Consider the following 23,336-nt stretch of genomic DNA (forward strand, 5'->3'; position numbering starts at 1 on the left):
ATTCCTTACGCCGTTCCAAGACGGCTGAAAGCATTGAACTATGGCGACGTTCTTCGATAGAGACAATAGCGGCACCGGTCGCTTCGTTCGCTTATCTGTAGAAAAGAATTACAAACAAGATAAATGAAACTTCGCGCCAGCCCTACGGTATGGGCTGAAGTCGGTATGAAATTGAAGTAAAAGATTGTGTTTTGTTTTTTTTTCTTCTTCTGATGCTACTCTATGGTTCTAGAGAGCTCTGGCAAAGACCACTTAAGTTATCACGCTACAGTTGCTTCCCTTTGATGATTGCTTAATATTTGCCTGCTTTGTGGCTGGAAAATGCTAACAATCAATATTGTTATTACGTGCAACAATTAAAACATTGAACTAGAAGCAGTGGCGGATTTAGGGTGTTGGGGGCCCTAAGCGTTAAAACCAGTGGAGGCCCCACGGTTGGTGTCGAGCGGGGGGGGGGGTCCATATTGCTGCATTAAGTTTTGAATCAAACACACTTTAATGGTTTGCAGGCGGGGGAGGGGGGGGGGGGTGCTCAGAATCCCTGTACTGGGTCCCTATAGTTTATGAGTCCCTTCATCCATGGGGCCCCTATCTAGCACAGAAGATCTCGCTGAGACTACTGTACACACTCTTCTATATGCTGGAATTACCATACACGGGGCCCCTACATTGACGGGGCCCCCCGCGGCCGCTCAGTCCGCGCACCGTTAAATCCGCCACTGACTAGAAGTCTTTGTTGAAGACTAATAATACACTAAGAGTTTAGTTTGACTCTGAGAGTAACCCAAAATTGGGGGCAAATTTTGGAATCAGACATACTGTATTAATCTTCAGCATTGCTTGGAGTGGATATTTCATATTCTGACAGATGTGTTAAGCGGAAATAGCAATTGCGTGTAGTCAACCGTGTTAAGGGAGATTATTTAATCGCAAAAAAAATCCTAACGTAATTTTAATGGAATTATTTTTTTTTTTCACAAATTTAAATTTCAAAATAACATTTAAAACAATTGTTAACGGATTATTGTCAGTTTTTCAATACAAACGTATGTGTGAGACTTTTGTATGTACGAGTATTGTGCAGTTCCTTATTCTTTTCAAAGGTAGGACGGAAATTATGCTTTCCAAAAGATAGAACGCCAATAATTCATGTTTTAAGTAGTTTTAATTGCTTTGCCAAACTATTCAAAATATTAAATTCTGGTAATATTGTTAAATACAACTGCATTTGTTCCCTTCATATCTCAAACTCAACCTTACACCTATTAGTCACCTTCATCACCTCTATCGATAAAACAATGTTCCGATTGTATCACATCTTGACAGTGGTCTCATTTGTTCTGCAAAAAAAAATACTGACAACACAAAAAAAAACTTTTCTTTGTGCCATAAAAGCGGAAGCCTTTTTTCTGTGTCTCCGTTGTTGTTTTTTTGTTAAACCTTGTTGCGTACTGGACATGTACGTCATGTGCATTTTACTATTACTAGACACACAGAGCGTGGGCGTAAAAATTGGATCCCAGAGTGAGATGAGCCCGCACATTGATTACAGCTTCGCCCCATTAGCTGGCCACTTTCTTGCGTCAAGACAGCGTCGGTTGCAATTATTCGGGTAGCCCGATATAAACCGATCAAGCGGTAAGATATCACCGCATCCATTACGACATGGAATGATGCCGGCGATGGATGGAAGGAGGCCACACGGTGGAGACATGTGGTGAAATTATTAGGAGGCCAACCGGTAGGAAAAAGGCAAATTTTGATGATGATTGACCGGGAATTGCAGCTGCCTACACACAATGTACACGATCAATGTACCCATCTTCTACGCCCATGAGAGTATCTCGTTTCAATTTGATCCTGAGCATTTCTTGTGCCTCATTTCTTCAATCGCATTGCGGGCTGCGTGGGCTTCACTTTCCTCCATGTGACGTCGTGGTTTTTTGTGTGTTTTCATTTAAGTTTTTTTTTCAAATTTCCATTACCCGCTCTTACGCATATCGATCGTATCGCGTACGTGTATTACAGCAATTGGAAGTGAGGTACGAAAACTACTGAAACAAGTACTGCTTTCAGCTCGCTCGGGGCTTGTTGTGGCAGCGATCGTATTGCGCTTGTGCCTGCCGGGCACTTCATTTTTTTCTGCCTCTGCTGCTGTACAACTCCCCAGCGGTCATCTCAGTTTTCATCATACGCTTATGAGGCAACGATATGCTGCTGCTGGTGCTATTGTGGGCGAAGGCAGTGGTGGGGGTCGTACGCGCTTTGAATTGTTTCATCTGGTTTCGGAGCCACCCTTCCCCGAGCGACGGCACGGTTTGTTTTCATTATCCTCGTTTTCTCCCTCGGCGGGTGTCAAATATGGGGTAGGCTCGAAGAAATATGAGTCCGCCCTGACTTACTTCGCATTCTGTGTGCCTCTGTGTAAGTGTGTAACTTTTTTTTCTCACCACATTTCCTCACTTTCTATGGCTTTGAGGTGTAAGGTATGGTGTGGGGTGGTGTGGGCAGTTTGGTGTTGTTGAGCGCATTTGCATTCGCTAGAAAGCGCCATCCGTCCAATGCGGTTGGCCGGGCCAGCTATCGGTTATGATTTGGTCTAGTTTGATGGATGGCAAAATTGGACAGCCTTGTTTTCCCGATACGAGGCTCACGTTATTGAATTGCAATTTTCCTATTTTTCTTTATTTGTTTTCTCTCCTCTCCTTGTTTGTCGTTGAAAATATGTGCTTTGTTGGAAATGAGTTGTCCTGAACACAGCTCATACATCTCTTGTGCCCAGCGTATGTTGATTGGTCTGGGCTAACGTTTGGAACGGTTTATTGGGCATGATATGAAATCGATGTGACATTCCGCAAACAACGTGGGACAGCATGCCTTTTAGGAGCCCGGTTTACGCAATAAGTGGTAACAAACATATGTATTTGTTGTATAATTTTGTTTCTCATGTTTTGACGATGCAAGCTGATAGCTTCATTATTTCGTGTTATCATATTCCCTTTTAGGAATGAGTATTTGCAACGTATGATAAAAAAATATATTTCGAATCATATTTTCCAATGAATTTATAAATCCAAAAACCCACCATAGGCTTCCACATATTCACCTTTTTTCCAACTAGCTATTTGGTTGCTACATTGATTGATGATGGTTCTTCTACCCATGCACTGCACAGAATTATGATATTTTCTTGGAACGATTTCAACAACAAACATTCCTCCAACCTTGTCTAGTCGGTCCAAAGCTGGATTTTGGCCGAGCTCATCTAGCCTTCTATTTATGGCCCGTACAGTGTGCTGGCAAGCCCAACAAATTGATACCTACACACTCCAAGCCCGGAGTTTTGGTCCAGCACTCACAACAAGGAGAGCGTGTTGTGGCAGGATATTTTTGGAAAAAGGGAGAGAGAGCAAAACCGCGATAAAAAAAAACCAGTCAAAGGATCAATAATCACCACCCACAACAGAAAAATGTCGACGGAATCTGACAATCCAAAATTGAACGCAAGCATACACCCGTTGGTCCAATTTTAACGTTATCACAATTTCATGGCACCAGGGGAATGATGAAACTTTTTATTGAACATAAATCCTAAAACATTAACGAGTGGCATACCCTTTACATTGCTGCAATGGGACTATTTTTGTTGCATGTGCTCAAGCTACAGCCAGTCGCCATGCTCGTTTCTGACGTGCGAGAAGAGTTTTTTTTTCTCGCCAGACTAATTAATGATGGGATTGAGTTGATTGTAACGTGTTTCCAGGTACGGTAGACGAGCGCTGGAATACTTTGCAGGATTATTTAACATACACTGATGCTTGTGGGCGATAGCATGCAAATGGGATCAATTTCCAGGATGCTGCAGCGTTTACTTATGTTGAGAATGTGAAGTAGAATAACATGTTTTGCTGTTTCGGAAAATATAAGAACAATTTCACGAAATCCCCACCCAATTATGTTTGCTCAGGAGCAACCACATTGAAACCTTTTGCTTTTCTGTCAGATTTACACCGCTTTTACTTCAGTCTAGAATATTTGACCAGTTTATCGTAGGATGAAGCTTTGTATGGCCCCAATTCTTTGGTCGTTAACAGCCCGGCAGTGTTTATTGTTGCTCATTATCGTATTTCTAATTACACCGTCCAAAGATTACCTGACTGGGCCAGTTTATTTTCAATTAGGTAATTACTTACGGCTTTAACGTGCTGTTTGTTGCCTTTTCGAACCGAACCGCACCAACCCATACGAAACGAGGACTCTGCTATGGGCTAGAACGACCCTTTCGCAAACGCACCGAATGCTTGGCAGCCAGCAATTAAGTTTATTTGGATTGGGAAGTGATAAAGTGTATTCTCGTCTTTGATCGCGATCAAAGCTGCTGATGACGAGGCTGCTGCAGGTTGACTTGTGTATGTTTAGGTACGGAAATATATAGTCCCGTGATGTCATGCAAGAATAAAAATCAACGCAATTAGTACGCCCGATATGTGAATCCGGACGTGTTTATTTCCTCAAAATGGCATCATTTAGCAAGGGACTCATCGAAGGGGTCATTTAAGGGTCGTTCATATGAATGATTTAGCGCGCTGCTCTATGGCCAACCAGTGTGCTGGAGGAATCGGAAGATTGGATGTATCTTCTCAAAGTCACGATCAGCCGCACCGCGTAAATAATGGTTCCGAGACAAAAGCATGAGTTAAAGCAAAATGGAAACGCGAACCAACCGATGCGTCTGTGTCGGCTTCTCCATCGATGACGCGCTGCTATCGTCTCGACGCGGAGTCATCAGGTCAGCTATGCTTCGTTACATCACGAGGTCCGGTTGGAAAACTGGAATTTTTTGGGCTCTTCCGCGAAGCGCACACTGCGTCATACATTGGGTTGTTTTGATTTGGATAATCCAAATACGATAGCCCGAATCGAGAAACTCTGTACAAATCCGGACGTCACAACCAAATGTTTAGAGTAGTTGTGTTTTTCTTGCTTCAGAAATAAATACCATATTATGCATTTATGTTTTTTTGCTTATTTTAAATTTAGCTTAAATACTTAATTCGATCAGAAAATCCACGATTCATTCTCTATTGGTATAAGGCTTTTGTTTTTAGTTGTATAAAATATTGATCAAACCCTCTTTAATACTTAAAATTTTAAAATTACTAAATTATTAAAACTTCTTACACAGATAATCAGTTTAACAACTATCAGCCAGACACATTGCTCAAACGATGTTGAGCGAATTGCATACCTGCTGTTGATATACGCCAAAATGTATGCAACACGCGTATCGCGCTAAGCGCCACTATTCAGCACGCGATTCGAGCAGTGTGCTGCCTGTATATGTTCCTACAAATCACTTCGCGTAGCCCTTCAACGGTTCCTTCAATGATTTTTTAACTGTCATTTTATAATTATTTTCACTAAGCTATTTTTTTTAAATAAAACTCATTAATTTCCAGAACTAATCTGTTTGGTACTTCAACCTCCTTGTAGTTTTGTCCTAGTAATGGGCTTATCTGCCCTAATTGTAAGAAGTATAAAACAATACATAGGCCGTTCTTTGTTCTTATATTGTATTTCCAATGTGATGTTAATCGTTAATTATAGTATTTGATTGCATATCATTTGGTGAAAATAGTTGAAGAAGAATCACGTGAAGCAACCCTGTCGAAAATCAGGTGTCCATTTGGATGGAAAGTTGCAGCCAGGGGACCGAGTATCACGGAGAATTATTGTAAACCGGGCCATGTCACCACGACGTGCTGTATTTTGACCAGGAAAATAGTTATATTTTGAGCAGAGAAATAGTAAGATATAGAGAGAGTGTGAAAAAGAGAGTGTGAAAGAGAGAGGAGAGAGAGAGAAGAGAGAGAAGAGAGAGAGAGAGAAGAGAGTGAGAGAAGAGAGAGAGAGAAGAGAGTGAGAGAGGAGAGAGAGAGAAATAGATCAAAAACATGAAATTCTTTCATTTGGTATATAATATACCATATTTGATAACCCATACGGCAACCTATAATTTAAAATGTTTTTCACATTTATTTCAACTCGATAACTAAATAATAATAAGTAACATGGCCTATACGTTCTAAATAAATACTCTTATGTATTATTTTACATCATGGAGCCATATGAATTCGACTACTAATCTTTGTTGTCACTTGGGACAACAAGATTGACTAAGCTGGCGAGGTCATCAATTTAGTCTTCTGACATTCTACGACATCTCGTCATAAAAGTCGGAACAATATTCTTACATACTGTCTACCATTGTTATTTCATTTTCGAATACATACTTGTCACGGATGGCTTTAGGTTGTTTCATTTCCATTTTACGACTTTTTGATTATCTTTGGCGTTCATGATTAAACTTTGCGATGTAATGTAGCAAAATGATATCTTGTGTACATTATAAAAATTGCAAGCCGTTCCTAATTTCATTTTACATAAAACCCTTTTGGGAGGTTCATTTTGAGAACATCAAATTAAACGCCTAAAAATTGACGCCATCACGTACACGCGATCTGTCAAAGATAAATGTTATTAGTTTGAGAAAGCTCAATGGCGGTAGTAAGCAGCATTAAAAATGAATTAACGTTTGACACGCGACTAGTTCTCGCGGGGCATAACCTTTTCTGACGGTACTGTACAATAAAAACTTTCCTTTTCTCCATCTTTAGCATAATCTGTCCTTTTGGACTGACGCGATAGCGTGGGAAATTGTAATGCAAAAGTATACCTATAGCATTCGAGCTGTGATCGTGTTGCAAATTTTAACTGGAACGAGCTTCCACCTAGAGTCAATACTACTTCCGCCTTTTGGGATGAGCATTTTACTCAGATCGGCTGAAGTTGTGAGCAAGAAACTGTGCTAACTCTTGTGAGTTCTGAATATCAGAATGCGGAACTGAAGATAAAAGACGAATGCGCGAGAGGGAGAATACAGTACTCCAAACAAACCAAAAAATGGGTCAATGTAATTTCTATCCGTAACCAGTTTTTTAACTATCTATTCCAACCAGCACACACATACACACACACACGAACAGAATCTTGGTCGAGATTCATCAGACGCTGCCTTGGGCTATGTTCTACTAGTTTTTTAATGATTCTAGTTACGCTCGCTTCATTATCGTACCATCGGCTTTCACGCCTAGTCGTTCAAGCGGTCCCACCATTCCCACCACCAGTTTCGTGCTCCTACCTAATGAAAAAAATGTAATAAAAGAAGAAACACAGCACACAGAAAGCGCCGTGCAGGATAATTACGATTTAATGGGCATCCGAAGCATCACGGGTAGAAGTTTTTCCGCGGGCAGTTTCCAGAGCGCTTCAAAGCCACAGCCTTTTTTTATTGTAGCTGTTGTTGCGGAGATTTTAACTGGTTTCTTCAAATTACAATCATTAGGGAAAACGATAACGATTTTTCGTATAAAATGTTATGATTTACATTCGTGCACATTTGCTCAGATCACACTCTCTGCCGGTATGGTACGGACGGGATGGAAGTTAGATGATTGACCAACCTTAATTCGCTTTCCATGTAGCAGATGAAATCTTGGAAGAGACACAAACAAACACGACGAAACTATTCCACAACAAAACTTCGCTTCGCAATTAATGTGACGAAGTAAATTAGTGATAGAGATAATTTAATATACCTACCATTTCGAGTGAGTTTAGGCTTTTAAAAGTGTTTGTTTGGCGTTTGTTTTGCATTTAAGGTCCGCTTTCTCATCACACTTTTTTTTCCTCCGGATATGCAAATCGTCCATTATGCAGTGACATCTTCGTACAAAACCCAGTTCGAAGATATATCTGTTTGAAGCTCGAATATCTTCTTCTCCGACCGTCTTGTATCCCGGTATAGCGGACGTTTACGTAACGAGCTGAGTGTAAACGTTGTTTAGAAAGCTTTTATTTGTGATTTGTGTTTCGAAAAGCTTCGAAATCAACAGCAAACAAACGCGAATTGTGATTTATTCTTTTTCATTCAAACAAACGTACACAGATACACTAGGTATTGCATAGCCGTGGTGCGTGTGATGGAGGGCTTCGCAATCGCTCCCGTTCCGGCATTAGGCACTCTAAGCTCAGAAATACCCTCCGTGAGCCGTCCACCCGCGGTCACGGTTAATCGATGGAATCGAACCACTTACCCCTCAAATAGTAACACGGTTGTTTGAAGGATGTGTGCCAATGTTTGCCTTGCATTTGAACTGCCACTAACGTTTGGGTTTCTTGTAGCTGCCTACCTGTGGATAGGCTGTCTTCTTCAACCCTTTTAAAACCGTCGCAACCGCCGGTACCCATTGCCCAAAACATACTATTTGTGTGCCGTGCGGAGTTTAAGCCTCCACTGGTTGGTCAATCTTTCCCAAACAGTTTAGCTTTAGAGAGTTACAGCCACACAAAAAAAAACACACGATGGTGTAAAATAATCACTCAGCCCAACGCCCAATACGCTCCAATAGTCGGCACGAACTCGACATTGGCAAGACTACTTTTGCTTTCTTTCTGTAGACTTTTAATTCTCTCATTTTTACTCTCTACACACTCTTCATTATCAGCATGCACTAAAGGTATTGAAGGAGTTTCCTGTGATCATCTTCCCGCTAGTGCAACAATATTTTCACTGTCGATTGTTTCGAGCAGAGTGTAGAAAATGTAACGCTTTCTAAATTAAATTAAAACTTCACTCTTGTCTTTTTGTACACCATCCCAACGCACAGCTTCTCACCGGAACCGTAGACCGTTGGTGGTCGATTTTGTTTATAATAGTGTATCATTTTCACTCGATCTTTACCATTCGCACGCAACCGGTGTGCTAGAAAAGGAAGAATGCTGAAGGTTGTATATGATGGTGGCGAGACAAAAGCGCTAAAGAAATTATGGTTGCCACATACACGAACGGCAAATCTTGCCGTTTGTGTCTAAAGTGTACTCTAGATACACACGTTTGATTTTTAAATCATAGGTTAAGGTTATGGAACCCATTTTTTACCCACCACCACACAAAACATTAACGCTGTGCATAAAAAGCGAAATATTTAAATTTTGTCCCAATCTCAACCACGAACATTGCACCACAAATCATACACACCACGCGTGCGCCACGGTTTCATGTTGGAAGACAGCCGGCACACAAAGACCACCGGTGCATATTGTCGCCATTAAGCACATCTCGAAAAGATAATTGAATTACTTTACAGCACTCACTTGTGCGCACACGGCAGCTGAACGAAGGGAACACACCCACGCGTTTCTGGGGTGGATAGAATTTAATATGGTTCACCATGGGGGCCAGCAGCCCCAGCCCAGCCCGTGCACTTGACTATTCCGGTGCGTGGGAGTTTGTCGCTCGGTGAAGGATGAGCATCTATAGTACAATGAAATCTTGCCCTATGCTTTCGCCGTCTATAGCTGATTCGCTGAGATTCAGCATGAAGGTGCAGCATTTATGAGTTCGGTTGAATAAGAAGTTGAATTTCTACAGGCCAGATTGCAGGTGAGCGGCAAATGGCCTCCTTGGTTCCCTGCCTTGTCACCTACCATCGCAAGCTGCAGCAGGCAAAACACTGAAAATGCATCTCGTAAACCAATAAAAAAGGCACCATTCATCGTGGGATTTGGGACGCACGCAAGAAGTGTGGTGCATCTTCCTCGCTTCACCACTATCCGAGCATGATAATGATGATGCTGATCGCTTATTCGCTAGAGAAAGAAAGGGATTTGTCCGTCACTGACGTCCCGCAGTCACACCAAAACCCTTAACCTCTTGCTTACACGGTCACGACGCGCGTTCGAACGATCTCTAGTAATTCGGCATTATCAAACGAAACCCACCGTGTATCGTCGCCTAATGGACGGATTATACAAATTTCCACATCCTCTAAACCGTCCTCCGACGAGGACATGGAAGGCACAAATTTTGGAGAAAGTTGTTCCAAACTCCTGCCTACAGTTTAGGAAAGATTCGATTGATTAGTATTATTTTTTTCTTCCCGTTGGTGTATGCTTCGCTTCCCTCTGGTCCTCCCAGCGCAACATAAAGCCACAAGGCCACGCCGTTTGAAACCATTTCTATTTCCTGTTCGCGCGCTGCTGGTGCGGCGCTGTTCGCCTTCGTTAAAATGTTAATATCATCAAGCAGGAAACCGTGTTACGACACACAGCATCTGTGGTTATGGAATGCGTTGGCCAAACAGAAAAAAAAAACAAATAAAACAAACCGGAATGATGTTTGTTGATGATATAATTTGGTGGAGGGAAATTAATAGAATCAGCCGATGGTTTGGTGACACTACAGCACGGTTTCACGCACTGTTTTGTGGTATGTAGAGTGGCTTAATGATATTAAACCAATGATCCAAAAATATAAAACAATGGATTTTAACCAAAAAGATGCATTTTTAGCACAAGAAGCTTTTATAAAGTTATCCAGAATGGACGTGTAAGATTCTGTACAACATAATTGCGATGTTCTCTTCGTCGCTTTGCCAATATGACTGAGAAATGCAACATACTCGTGTACGTAGCTTTAATTAGCAACAATGCACCAACTAAACGTGCTTCGGCGTGTTTCACATTCGTACCAGCTTCATTCGCACTGTTTCGTTTCCCATGCAATACTGTACCGCTTTACAGCTATATATTCTTCGGATACAAAAACACACACAAACGCGCGCACCGTCTGCTGCAAAAATCTTGTTCTGTACACATCGATGGCCAATAACTGTGCATTGGGTGCATTCGCGATTTACCAACGCTTCGCTAATTGCAGCCAGCACCGTCCGCACTTTCATCTAACGTCATTCCCCCCGCTTGATGTTTGCGGTGGTGTAAAGGTGCATCTATTTGCACACCCGCGCCCTAGCCAATCGCTATCTTTAGTGCAGCACGAGAAGGAAAGGTGGACTCGGTATCGAAACGTACGCACGCACGCACGCACGCATCTATGCCCATTTGTTGTTGCTGGCTCGTGCGAATGAATCGAAGCAGAAAGGCTTCAATGTACAAGCGCTTCGTTTTACCGGCACTTACCATGACTGCTGGTGGAGGTGTTAGACCACGCTGGCCGGCAGAATGCCAGCAGTAAAATGGTGCACGTGGGCAGCTAGTCGGTTTTGGGCGGAATGCGTTGGAGGAATTGCCGGTCCATCACAGCCCACGGATGATGGCGTTCAAATAGGTAGGACGGTTGGATGTGGACATACGATGCGCTTTTGTTGCGGTTACGTATTGCTGTGACAAAGATGATGTGTGCATTAGGAGCTTTGACCGTCGAACAATAAATCCACAATAGCTATGAATTGGGTTATTTGTCAGCTTCCAAAGTTCTAAATTTGGCTAGATTATACAAAATGATGATATTGAAATGCCGTCACTATGCTAGGAGATAACGTGAAGCATTAACTTTACAGGGTTTTCCAGGGGTTCTCATAGTTGTGCGACACATCCTTGACTATTTCTTATGGGAAATGAACTTCACATGATGGAAATTGGACTCTATGGGGCCTATTTTGGACAGGCTCCTTGTGAATTCTTATTGGATTTGTCCAACAATAGTGCTATAGAGTCCTATTAACGTTAAGTTCATTTGAACGCAAGAAAGGGTCAATCAAATGTGCCACAAATTTAAATTTATACAAGTATTTATACAAATTGTATTCAGTTACGATAGGAATTCTGGTTGTTTGTGTTCAATTATGGTTTATTAATTATGAAAAGAACTTTTATTGATACCATAAATTTAATTTCAAGGTTGAAGGTACCAACGTTGTACAATATAGTTATTCAAAGCAAATCATTTATTAATTTATTACAATAATTTCCCAATTAAAAGGTGTAATGCATCAAACACAAACAACAATACACGAACCCATTTTCATACTATCTATACTATTTACCGAGTTGTTAATGTAAATGTTTCATATTTCATCTCATTATCCCATCCATTCACAATTAGGGAAATGCAAATCGTTTCGGCAAAACACAAAAAAACAGGGAAATAGATTTGAATCGCAAAGGGTGTGTGGTGCCAATCTGCCACCCTTGTACAGGGGGCTTGGCCGCTCATAAACACCTTTCGCTGTGTGTACCATCCATCCAGCCAGGCCGGAAGCTTGCGAAATATGCGCGTACACCGGCATGTCCGCCTCAATCGCAACCAAGAAGGTAGTAGCGGCAGCAGCATAAAAAAAGAAAGAAACAAAACAACAAACGCATCCAAACCTGACCCACTTGAGCTGGGAAATGGGTTTGCGCCTGTTGTTGATTTCCCTTTCCAAGTTTGTTGTTGATTTGTGTGTCTTTATGTGTGTGTGTATTATTTTCTCTTCTTTTTACGTTTCTCCCGGCCGTGTCGTTCTTGTGTGTGCGCAAAAGTACGGGTTGGCGTGCAGAAAGGGTTCAGTTGATTTGTGTCTGTCAACGATCATCGCTCGCTACTTTGGTTGTTAGTTTTTTGCTTTACAAGCTACTGCGAACCGGCACATGCACTGAGGTTGAGGTGGAGTATTGGGCAATATGAAATGATGATCGTGAGAGCGTTTTCCCTGCACTTGCTTCATTCGTCTGTGCCCTGTTGGTGCGTGACAGGTCGATCGACGACAAAGTGCGTGTGTCATCAGGCGTGAAAGTCAACCCCACTTGACGATGCTACCCAGTGGCCGTCAGCATTTGCTGGCGTATGTTTTCTTACTTTCAATCCTGACTGGCCACGGCAATCCAAAACGACGCGGTCGTGTTTTTATTGTACGCTACCTAGCAACTGTTGCTTGGGAAATATTCAAAAACCGCTGAGCTTTGCTATCATCAACCAGACCAACTCTCTCGTCCACGAGAGCAAACCAGCACGCGCTCTCTCTCTCTCTCTATATATCTCTCTTTATGTTTGTCTCTCTGTATATTCAACGCAGAGAGCGAAATAATTGCATTCTGAAGCCCACCCCAACTGTTTTCCTTCGACGAGAGCTCAACAGAAAAGGGGTGACGGGAAACGTGGCCACCTGCAATGCACTCCAATCGGATGAGGCAGGGTTGGCAGAGGTTGTTCTTTGGGTGAGCTGTTGTTGTTGCTATTTTTTTAAAGCGCTTTCATTCAACCTGCTTTAAGCCAGTGTGCGATGCGTTAGGGGGAAGAAGTGGGCTAGGAAGTGAGCCTTAGCCTTCTCGTGTTTCTTGGCGTGCGCCATGCTCCGTGACCATACCGGCACAACAGACGCACACGGAGCGCAAAGTAAGCAAAGCCACTCGCCTGCCAGGCTGCCGGCCTGCGGTTCAGTTTTCTCTCGGATACGGATGGTGCAGCATCGCGCGTACGGTCGTACACCGCTCTGTTCGCGGCCGTTCGTTGTTTTCGGTCGGGCCCGTTGTTTCTATACGGGTGACAAGTGGAACGCGCTCGGCAGTGTGCAATCGCCGATGGGGCAGAACGAACCAGCAAAAGAGCACGCTAGAAGGTCGCAAAAGTTGAATAAATAAATTGCCCAAAAAGTGGTTCAAGGTTTTTGGAAATTTTACCCCAACCCCCAACCCGTTATGTGCTACGGGTGTTGCCATTGATTTTCGGGTGGAACAACGGCAGTGTAATATTCGACAATTCGCTTCGAAGTGATAAAGAATTTGCTCCAACAGTGTGTGTTGAGTGGCTGAAGGGGGCAATAAGGGGATGTTGGTGTCCTGCTGCACCAATCTTTGTGTATTGCCGTAGGGCATTGTTGTTGACTGCAGGGTGTGTGCAGGAAGAAACGAAAACACAGCTTACCCACGTCCGAAAAGGTCGTACTCGATCCTTGAGCAACGCAGCAAATTGTGGACGATCGATCGACGGCAGAAAGTGCAGCAAGTGCATTTTACATTCACCGCAAAAGTGCCCAGAAAGTGTGTACCTGTTTGTGTGTGTGTTTGTGTCTGAGCATCAGTGTATTTGTGGCAATTTTATTTCCCGTCGTAATATTTTGCTAGTGCATCACTGCTTCAATGAGCTAATAATATTGGGAGATTTTCTCCCATTGAAGCACAGTACACCCATTACATCTCCTCCGATTCGTTCCATTCCCGCTGCGGCTTAAAAGTGAAATAAGAAAATACATAAGTACACTACTACGATTATGGTAACCTTGCCAACGGAGGACCAACCACCCTGCACCCCTTCTCATGCAAAAATAAGAGCAACATAAAAAAGAAAGCCTACGAAAGCGGCCTTGCCAAAAGCGCCACATAATTAAAACTAAGCTCTGCATTAAACGTGACGTGTGGTGGGGAGGGCGCTGCTTCTGTCCGGCCAGGGTGTGGGTTGGGATGACCACAGAAGTACAGGGCAGTTTTGATGCTTGAAATTTCGTGCCAAACCCGTAATGAGCCATCACACACCAACCAACCCGGGTGCTCTCCGTGCGGATCTCGTTATGAGCCACATACTGTTGGCAATTAATTTGTGCCCAGCTCGGAAGCTGATCACTTTCGGATCGGCACGTAAAAAGAGGACCGGTGATCGTGCTGCTGCTGGGATCGTTAGTAATGGATCCTCTCCACCTATGCGTTACTTTTGCTATTTTGGATGTAGTGATTGTATTACGTCGAATGATGTACTTTCTTTGTGTGGAAGAATCGGGTGGTAATGGGAGTTAGCTATTGACGGTAGAGTTCAGTATTTCCGTACATCCTATTAAATCCAAATCTGATGTTATTTTTAATGCAGAAAAACATCATTGTTCATTTGATTATAATTATTAATTTCAATATTCGTGAAAGACACTGCAAGATAAAAGCCACATGGCTGTTAACAACCTGAATCGTTTTATGTTCACATCTTATCGATGATTCTGCATCACCGGTGCATTACAATACTGAAGATTTATTAGTACATCTTTGTGTTTGATTAGATATTGTCTTTCTTATTGCGCCTAAAAGCCAACAAGCAAGCCGCCGCCTTAGCAGACTATTGCACTTTCCAAAGAAAAATGGCTGCAATGCAATAAATGAAAACTTAAACGAGTGTTGGATACAAATAACCGCGCCGCACAAAACAAAACAAAAAACTGGAACAATTCTCATCGATTCTTTCGGGGCCAGCCAGGTTGTGACCACAAACGCTCGGGCTGTTGTTGCTCACCTTCCACACCTTGCACAGGCACAGCAGTCCCACAGAATATTGAGACTTTCGTTTTACGACCGTTGGGCGGCCGTTCGTTTCGCTTCTTCATCTGCTTGCCTACTATTAATCGCAAATACACCCACCGCAATGAGTGTTTCCCAGGGAACGTTATAGCCGGTGGCCATTTTTTATATCATCCATCTATTGCAACTGCGAAAGTATCAAACCGATACGACAATAGCCGAGATGGACAACACGGCCTCTCCCGCAAGAAATGTTTCCCCAAAACCGCGTCTAAACCAGTGACTTTAATCGCTTTATCATCAACTAATTGGAGCTTTTCTTATGCTAATGAAATATTTACAGTGCATTTACGGCGCCGCACTGCAAACGACAATGCAGATGAAAGCGTACATACCTTTTTTGTTGTTGTATCGGAGCTCTCTATTATGTGGCCCCACCAGTCACTGGCCGTCTTTCGCACAATGCAGTCGGTAATAAATCTGATGCCCTGTGGCCGAGTCGTCCCGTAGAGGTTTGAGTGCTGCAGCAAATATGAGTATTTGTACGTTGGCCTTTGTATCGTACAGAAGGGGGAACCGTCATTAGGCAATTTTAAAGGTGCAATTTTTTATACATTTTTATTGCACTGCAGAATCTTTTTAAGTTGGCTTTTTGGCGTCTCAAATTGATTTGTTCCTCTTTTTGTTTACTTTGTTGTATCGAAACAAACGGGTTAAATGATATTGCAAACACTCACTATCGACTGCTATCCGCATGACGCAATCCCTTCCGTTCGTTGAATGAAACATATTTCCAAGAACCAGTTTCCTGGGGTCCTTTCATACATTCCTTCCTTCTTGGCAACGGGTTGGCGATAGGCTTGCGGCATTGTTACACTCCCCCTCCGCATGAGGGCCGTCAGCATCGATTCACGATCTACAACTTTGGAATCTTGAATCATGTGAGAAGCTTTCTAACCGCCCACAACGGTGTTACTAGGGGTAACGTTTGCCGCGCACTCAGCAGAGGCCATTAAAGTTCAAGTTCTGTGCTGATTCGCACTCACCTACAATTACAACTCAATTCCGCAAATTCCACACGCACACATGGACTCACAAAATATGAGCTGTTTGTCTTGTTCGTATTCTATTCTACTCTATGGAGGAAGTTTGACGATAGAAAGCGTCCTCGAAGCGAATCGAGACGTGGGATGTTTTTCATACCGAAAAAGGTGGCCTCCTGAAGCGTGCTGGGCGGTTTTAATGTTTTCTATACCCTGTAACGCGGAACTATATGTGCCTGCCGTCTCGGACAGACATGGGTGTTAAAGTCGAAGGCCAGCTTTCAACGCCGAATGCAACGTCAGTGATCCCCAACCGATGTTTGTGTAGTGTGTGTGGGAGCATTCGGAAATATATACGGTTTCGATTGGAATCTCATTGCCATACAGCACCATCCAACGCCCTCGGAGAGGACGTTTCGTGGTTTGTGAAGGAAGAAGTGCGGAACTGCACCACTTTGGAAGCCTTCGGTTGTTGCATTCGGGATGTATCTCTCTTTTCCCCGGTGCAACTTGGGACAAAGCTTCAGTCTCAATCCTCTTGTTCACAGCTCAATCACAAACGCTTCAGTACACCTGAGCTTACGGGCACAAGCTACAGCTCGTCGACAGATAGCGCACAACGACACTGGCATACGAAATTTGCTTCTAATGCTGCCACTGTAACATTTTTCACGCATCGACAATTTTGATCCAGATATGCATATCATCAGCTATGGAGGAGGGAGAGGTAGCAGCAGTCGGTCTGCCAGCATCATCATCAGCTGATGCATGAAGTTGGCCTTCTCTGGAAGTGGAAACGGCTGGAAATAACAAAAGCATCCAATTTCTCACATCCCTTAGCTAGACGCCTTTGTTGCGCACTACTGCATTTGAGCTCCCGCCGTAAGATAGTAGGTTGGAGCTCTGGTACAGAGCGATAGTAGTGGACGGTGTCAGTCGCAATGACAAAGTTGTTGTCATAATTTATTAGAGAAGATACACACCTGTTGGAGGAAAACATGTGTCCCTTCTATGCATCTTTTGCACAACACCAGAAGATGAATATTGGTAATGGGGCGAAATTTACATGGTAATTAGACATGTTTCGAATTTGTTAGCGATAGTTTGAAGGAATTTGGTAATTGTTTGTAATGTTTGTGTTGAGTTTTTAAATACTAACACTCCTTTTAAGTGTTTTATTACTCATTTAGACGCATTCGTTCGATTTGTGAATGAAGTGGTCAGGGGCGTATTAAGCACTACGTACACTCCCGACGTGTCGAGGAGGCCACGAGAAAAAAAACCCACCCCTCGCTCATAAGTAAATTTGCTTCCCAATCCTACCTTGGTTTAGAATTCCTCTTAAGAATTCCTGGTTTAGAATTCCTCCGCGCTCGACACTTCAAAAAGGCCTACATCATGTGACCGCTTAGAGCCTCAACTCATGTTAATCCGCTACTAGAAGTCGTCAATAAATGTACGCGCTTTAAAAATGTTGCCGAGTCTCAACTATTCGCACTGCTGAGATCTCGGCTATGATCTCGGTTAAACTAATTTAACCGAAAATCTTGGCTAAATATGATAATGTCAGCTTACGCATTTAACCGAGAATTCAGTTTGTGAAAACTGAGATATCAATAAACTGGAAGATTTGGGGATATTACTAGTGGTTTTTTGTAGCATAAAACAGGTGATTCGTTTTTATACCTTGTTACGATAACAAACTACGTCTGAGAACAACGATGTATTCTGGATGGAACCATTTATTAGTAGCTACAGCATATAAGACGCTTCCACCACTGCAGCTCTTAGCTAAAGTTTTTTTGTAAACATCACAAATTCATCACAAGCTAAATTGGAACAATAAGAACATATATATTTTTGTTTCTTTCAACATCGTATTATCTTACATATTCTTGCTCCTGAATGTAGAATATTTGCTGCATGAATACAATCATTCGATCAAACTGTGTTTCCCTTGCACGGTATTAACAACATGACGTGTGACAGATCGATTGCCGAATTTCGGCAAACACAATAATTAAACTGATATCTTGGTCATTTTGACAATTTAGAACGGTGACAGCATTGTTAAAGTACGAGCTTGGCAATTCAATTTGCCGAGATTGAGTTAAAAAATAATGTCAACTATATTTTCGGTTATTCGTAAAGTTCATTGTCGGTAATCGTGAAATTTGTATTGAGATATCAGTATAGTGGGCTATAGCTGATTGATTTCGGCACTATTTTTAACCGAGCTCGTGAAATATTATTAGTGCGTACTTTGTGGTAGTTTCTACTGTTAAGATTTAATTTGGTTTAATAGCCTGTTTGATAAAATTATGTTGAACATTTTTTGGTAATTGATTCAAAGACAATTTAATCCGAACCAAAAATCAAGAAGTGGAAATATGTAACGATTGAAATGTTAGATCAGAGTAAAATTTGGAAATCGAAATAGGTAATTTTTAATACTATAAGCAAGGATTAAATTATGTTTCAGGATTGACTTTTAGATGTTTCTTTTTGACACATGGGATCTAAATTCTAGTAATTGAAGTTGTTTACCAGATTGTTTTATATACTTACTTACACTACTCCATTATCAAAGTCGCGTCAGCCCATTAGCTTTGAAACGTTTACAAAATCCAAATATTAATCTCTGTAATTTAAAGTAATAAATTAGATGATTAAATGATCACACTGCTCTAACAAATTGAAAAGTTAATAACTGTACATCCTGAAGATAGGAATAACTGACGAAAACGAAATTACCATTTCAATTTTCCTTTTTTTCCGTCCAAAAGTGAAGCCAACGTTTGATAACCACCAGCTGACAAACACGGTCGAGCTAGCAACGCTGCACGAAAAGCGTCGAACAATTTCGCGACCTGAGATAATGATCTAACGAAAATATCTCCCAATCTCGCATAACTCCCCTGGAACCCACGCGAAGGTTTTCGTGTGCCGTAAATAGCGTGATTTAAAATAGTTTTGCTTTTATTATGTTTCCATTTTCACCGCCCTGCTCTGTACCATGTGCATGAGTGCATCACATCCGGGGGAAGAGGCCCCACGTTGCAGATATTGGTACGTGATCGATAAGCCGCTTGCAGCAGCAGCAGCAACAGCAGCAGCGTGTTTTTGTTCAACTTTCATTCGCCAATTTGCTTTGCTGCTGCCCTGAAGGAAATGGGGCTTAGACCCGCTTCTTATCGGAACCAATCGGGTGTGGATGGTTTTTGCCGCTAGGATTCGACTTTCTGCTCGAGTCGATATCGTGCAAAGGTGAACCTCACGCCCGTGATGCTCGTGGCCGGGGTGGGATGCATCGCTTGGGAGATGCAGCAACTAACCGGGGTGATTGGTTGATGGCTCGAAGGGTTACCATAATCGTCACGGGAACGGCGCTACCTTGAAGAGTACCTTTTTCTTATGTCTTTTTCGTGCCTTCTTACGTTTTTGTTCCATAGTTTGTAACGTTCGTAGTGAGTGTTCGTTTCCTGCTGTTTAGCACTACCTCGCCGCTGTGCCCGTTATTATTGAACGGTGTGTGAAAATGTGATTAGTGTCATCCTGCGGTGGCACGGTGGCGAGAAAAAACGGCGACGCGTCCTCGTTATGGTTCGAAATTGTTAATTATGTCGCTTTGTCATCGGACACCCGCCGCCGCACCAGTCGATGGCAATACACAGAAGACGGCGGAAGACCGCATCGTACTGCATTCGGGTGAAATGCTGTCGCCCTATCGGTGGGCCGTGGACATTGGTGCATCCGCAGGCGCATTGCCACCGGCGGCTGAGCAGAACGAAGCAAGTGTGACAAACGGCTTAAGCGCAAATCTCGACCGATCGTCGAGATCACCGGGAATGCTAATCACCGTGGCCCTGTGACCAGCGGCCGTGAAGCAATTTACGGCGCGGGCTAGAAGAGCAGACCTGAGAAGCTCGGGTGGCCTTCCTTTTTCCCCCCCTTCCCCATTCGTCCTCTTCTATGTGTGGCTGTGTTCGTGTATGTGTGTGTGAGTGGCTATGAAATTATGACGACGCCATGCCATGATAGTTAAGCGCGAGAGCGAAAGTGTGGAAGAAAAGTGGTTGATACATGTGTACGGTGTGTACGCTTAAGCTTGGAGCCTGGCCTCCATTGATCCCCACAAACACAAAAGCAAATAATAAAAAAAAACCTCGGCTGCGAAAGCACAGCGATCAGTGGAGTCAATAAACGAAAAACAATCACCACGACCCGTGCCGGTTGGTAAAGCCGCCCTCCCGTTTGGCGCAAACAATTAAACACAATAAAGGTGAATGAAGTGCCGGGGAACGTTAAACAGTCAAAAACTAAGAGGAAAAAACCCCTTGCTCCTCTATATTTATTCCGCAAACAAATGGAGTGTCAACAAACTGTCGCATACGTAATGTAATAACCCACAAACCGGAACCGGTGTGGGGCGGACGTGTAAAACGTGTACTAAGAGAAGCCAAAAAAAACAACAACAAACATAAACGAAAACAGAAACGATTAGCGCGGAAGCGAACACAGCCAGGTTTTGTAAATCTTTCATGTGCCAATATTAGTAAAAGTTTTAACAAATTTTAACAACCACGCGGCTCACATTGCCAAGCGTTGCGTTTGAAAAGCTCTCGCTGAGGGGAGTGTTTAGTAAGTTAGTAAGTAAGTAAGTGGCCAAGTGGCGGTAAACGCACAGTTTCACAGTGGTGGTAAACGCACAGCGTCCATTCAAGATGAGGAAAATGGATGTCAACAATGCTAAATATTTGCTCGATTACCTCTACTACACGAGAGATGATGAACAGTTTCGTTTCTACAAGAAGGTAAGCAGAACCACACGCACACACACATACACCGTACATTCGATATGGTGTCAACGTTGAAACGAAGAAAATGAAACACAAAAAAGTGCGGATTATTTAAGTAAGCAAAAAAAACACACACAAAACGCAGCTTTCCATGCAGCGGAGGTTAATTGAAAGACAATCGTTGTCTCCTTAGCGTTGCATTTGCATTGTCTGCTGCAGTAGAGCTGTTACGCTTGATGTAGTACGCATTCGAGCAGTTCGTTCTGTGCCGACGCTCGTCTGAGATCGGACTTGGTTCGGGAAACTTGTTTCGCCATTCGCGTTTTCTCTAGGATGGAGAGGAAAAAAGATTGGAAGCAAATGCAGACCAAAACAATTGCTCAATGCATGCGTGTGTATAATCGTTTGTTTTAATTACAAATGCAATACTCCCTTCTAAATGCATTCTTTCTATCTTCGCACACTGTGTGTCGCTCGTTGAACTGTGTCAAGAGCAACTGTTTTTTTTTTCTTCTCTGTGTGGTTAAATTAAATTATTTATAAGCTCATTCGGTAGTTACAGTTCATGCATTACACATCGTAAATTTATTGCATTCGAGCAGACGAAGAAGCTTTAGCTCCAATTTTTATACAATTATTTTCAACCAACCACATATACGAGAAGAGTTCGTCGTCTGCAGCAGTGGCATTGAAATCTTTCGTTCTCTCGTTCTCTTCCACAGTCAAGATCATCAATATTTCGCGGTGTGATACTATGTCTCTGCTTGAACCTTACCTTCGCCAACGTGGTCCGGTTCCCGCGGGAACTGCAGCTGCATGGAACCGCCTTCCTAGTACCTTACGTTATACTACTCCTTCTAGTCGGCCTCCCGGTGGTACTGCTCGAAATATCGCTCGGCCAGTTTCTTGGCCAAGGTTCGGCGCACATGTGGCGCGCAGCTCCCTTCCTGAAGGGTAAGTTGGATTTAGAAGCATTGTATTACCAAAGACGAGTGGATTATTTGAATAGATTTGTTTATTAGAATCTTGGTTTAATAAAAATCTTAGAAAAAGTAGATCATTTAATAGACAAACAACACAAATAATTATTACATTTTCAAATAATTACCTTTTCACTTTAATCTTTAGTCAGTTTTCTTACAATGTATGTTTTAGCTCTTTGCACTCTAAATGATCATTCCTACTTATGTTTAAACGACTGAAAATTGACCTAGGTATTAATAGTATACAGCTATTCCCCTATATATTTCATACTCGACAAACGATTTTATTAATTTGACAATAACGTGAGCAAATTGTACTGGTTTGATACATCAATTGTTAAATACAAAATACAGTCGTTACTTCCAAATTTTGGCTCAGTTTTTGAATCTTACACACCAATTTTTGTCTATAAGGCAATTTTCGTCTCTTGATGGAATCTCGGTCTGGTTCTGGGCTTGATGGAATCCAGTGGATAAATTTACAGGGTATTTGAGCAGATGTATGACTATTATTTAAAATTACAAAAATTTGTGAGAAAAAATAATAAAATTCAATATAAAATAAAGCCATTGTTTACACCAAAAACACATGCCAACTTTTTTCAATCCTTTAACATTGAAAATTAGTATATCAATTGTAATATTTCAAATTCTATCAATTCAATTATTAAGTACTTAACTTAAATTAAATCATTTTGGAACAAACAATTTCAGACATTACATTAAATTTAGTAAATAAAGCGATTTACTCACAGTCTAACATTGATGCCTTAAGGTAGCTTTAGACTTTGCCTGAAAGTAAACGTGTAATTTACTTTTTTTTGCTGTATTTCAATGAATATTTTTCAGATAATGGCTTACCGTACATAAAAAAAGGATATTCAATTCTCCAACAATTTAGTATGTGAAACATATTGAAATATTTAATTAAATACATTTTCTTGTGATTCCCCGCTGATCATTGTTTTTACACCGTAAAAAAAGCGTAGAATCACAAAGAAATGCATTTAATTTATTAATTAATTTTTTTTATAATCTAGATAGTTGGGAAATTGAATATCCTCTATGTTGCTGTACAATAAGTAATATTATGATAATAAAAAGAAATATAGCAGAATAACTCAAAATTTCACGTTCAATTTCCCCGGGGCTCTAACGCTTTAAAGACAGAAAATTATGCAAACTATCAAAAATTAATGCTTTAGAGGCAAAAATCGTGTCAATCGTGTCAAAAATTGGTGCCTTAGAGACTAAAATAAGCGGATAAAAGCCAAACTTTAGAGGCAACGACTGTAAATTCTCTTTGGATCGAGTTAACTCATTTAGTGGCTTAATCCTATCACATCCAGCAAAATTATACGAAAATTAGCTATAATTTGACTGAAAACCTC

General features: G+C 41.9%; 1 protein-coding gene across 3 annotated transcripts in view; it reads left to right on the plus strand.

Annotated features, from left to right (window-relative positions):
* The window catches only part of LOC120961710 (sodium- and chloride-dependent neutral and basic amino acid transporter B(0+)), a 56,346-nt gene that overhangs the window by 29,571 nt on the left and 3,439 nt on the right, over positions 1-23,336 (plus strand). For 2 of the 3 annotated variants that reach the window (XM_040385693.2, XM_040385692.2), the window contains exon 4: positions 21,685-21,916. In XM_040385693.2, coding sequence (XP_040241627.2) covers positions 21,685-21,916 — 232 coding nt within the window. Of the gene's footprint in view, positions 1-13,288; positions 13,461-19,615; positions 20,978-21,684; positions 21,917-23,336 lie in introns of those variants that run through there. The other variant, XM_040385694.2, reaches the window with a different exon arrangement.

The sequence above is a fragment of the Anopheles coluzzii genome, chromosome 2, assembly GCF_943734685.1.
Source record: "Anopheles coluzzii chromosome 2, AcolN3, whole genome shotgun sequence".
Lineage (NCBI taxonomy): Eukaryota > Metazoa > Arthropoda > Insecta > Diptera > Culicidae > Anopheles > Anopheles coluzzii.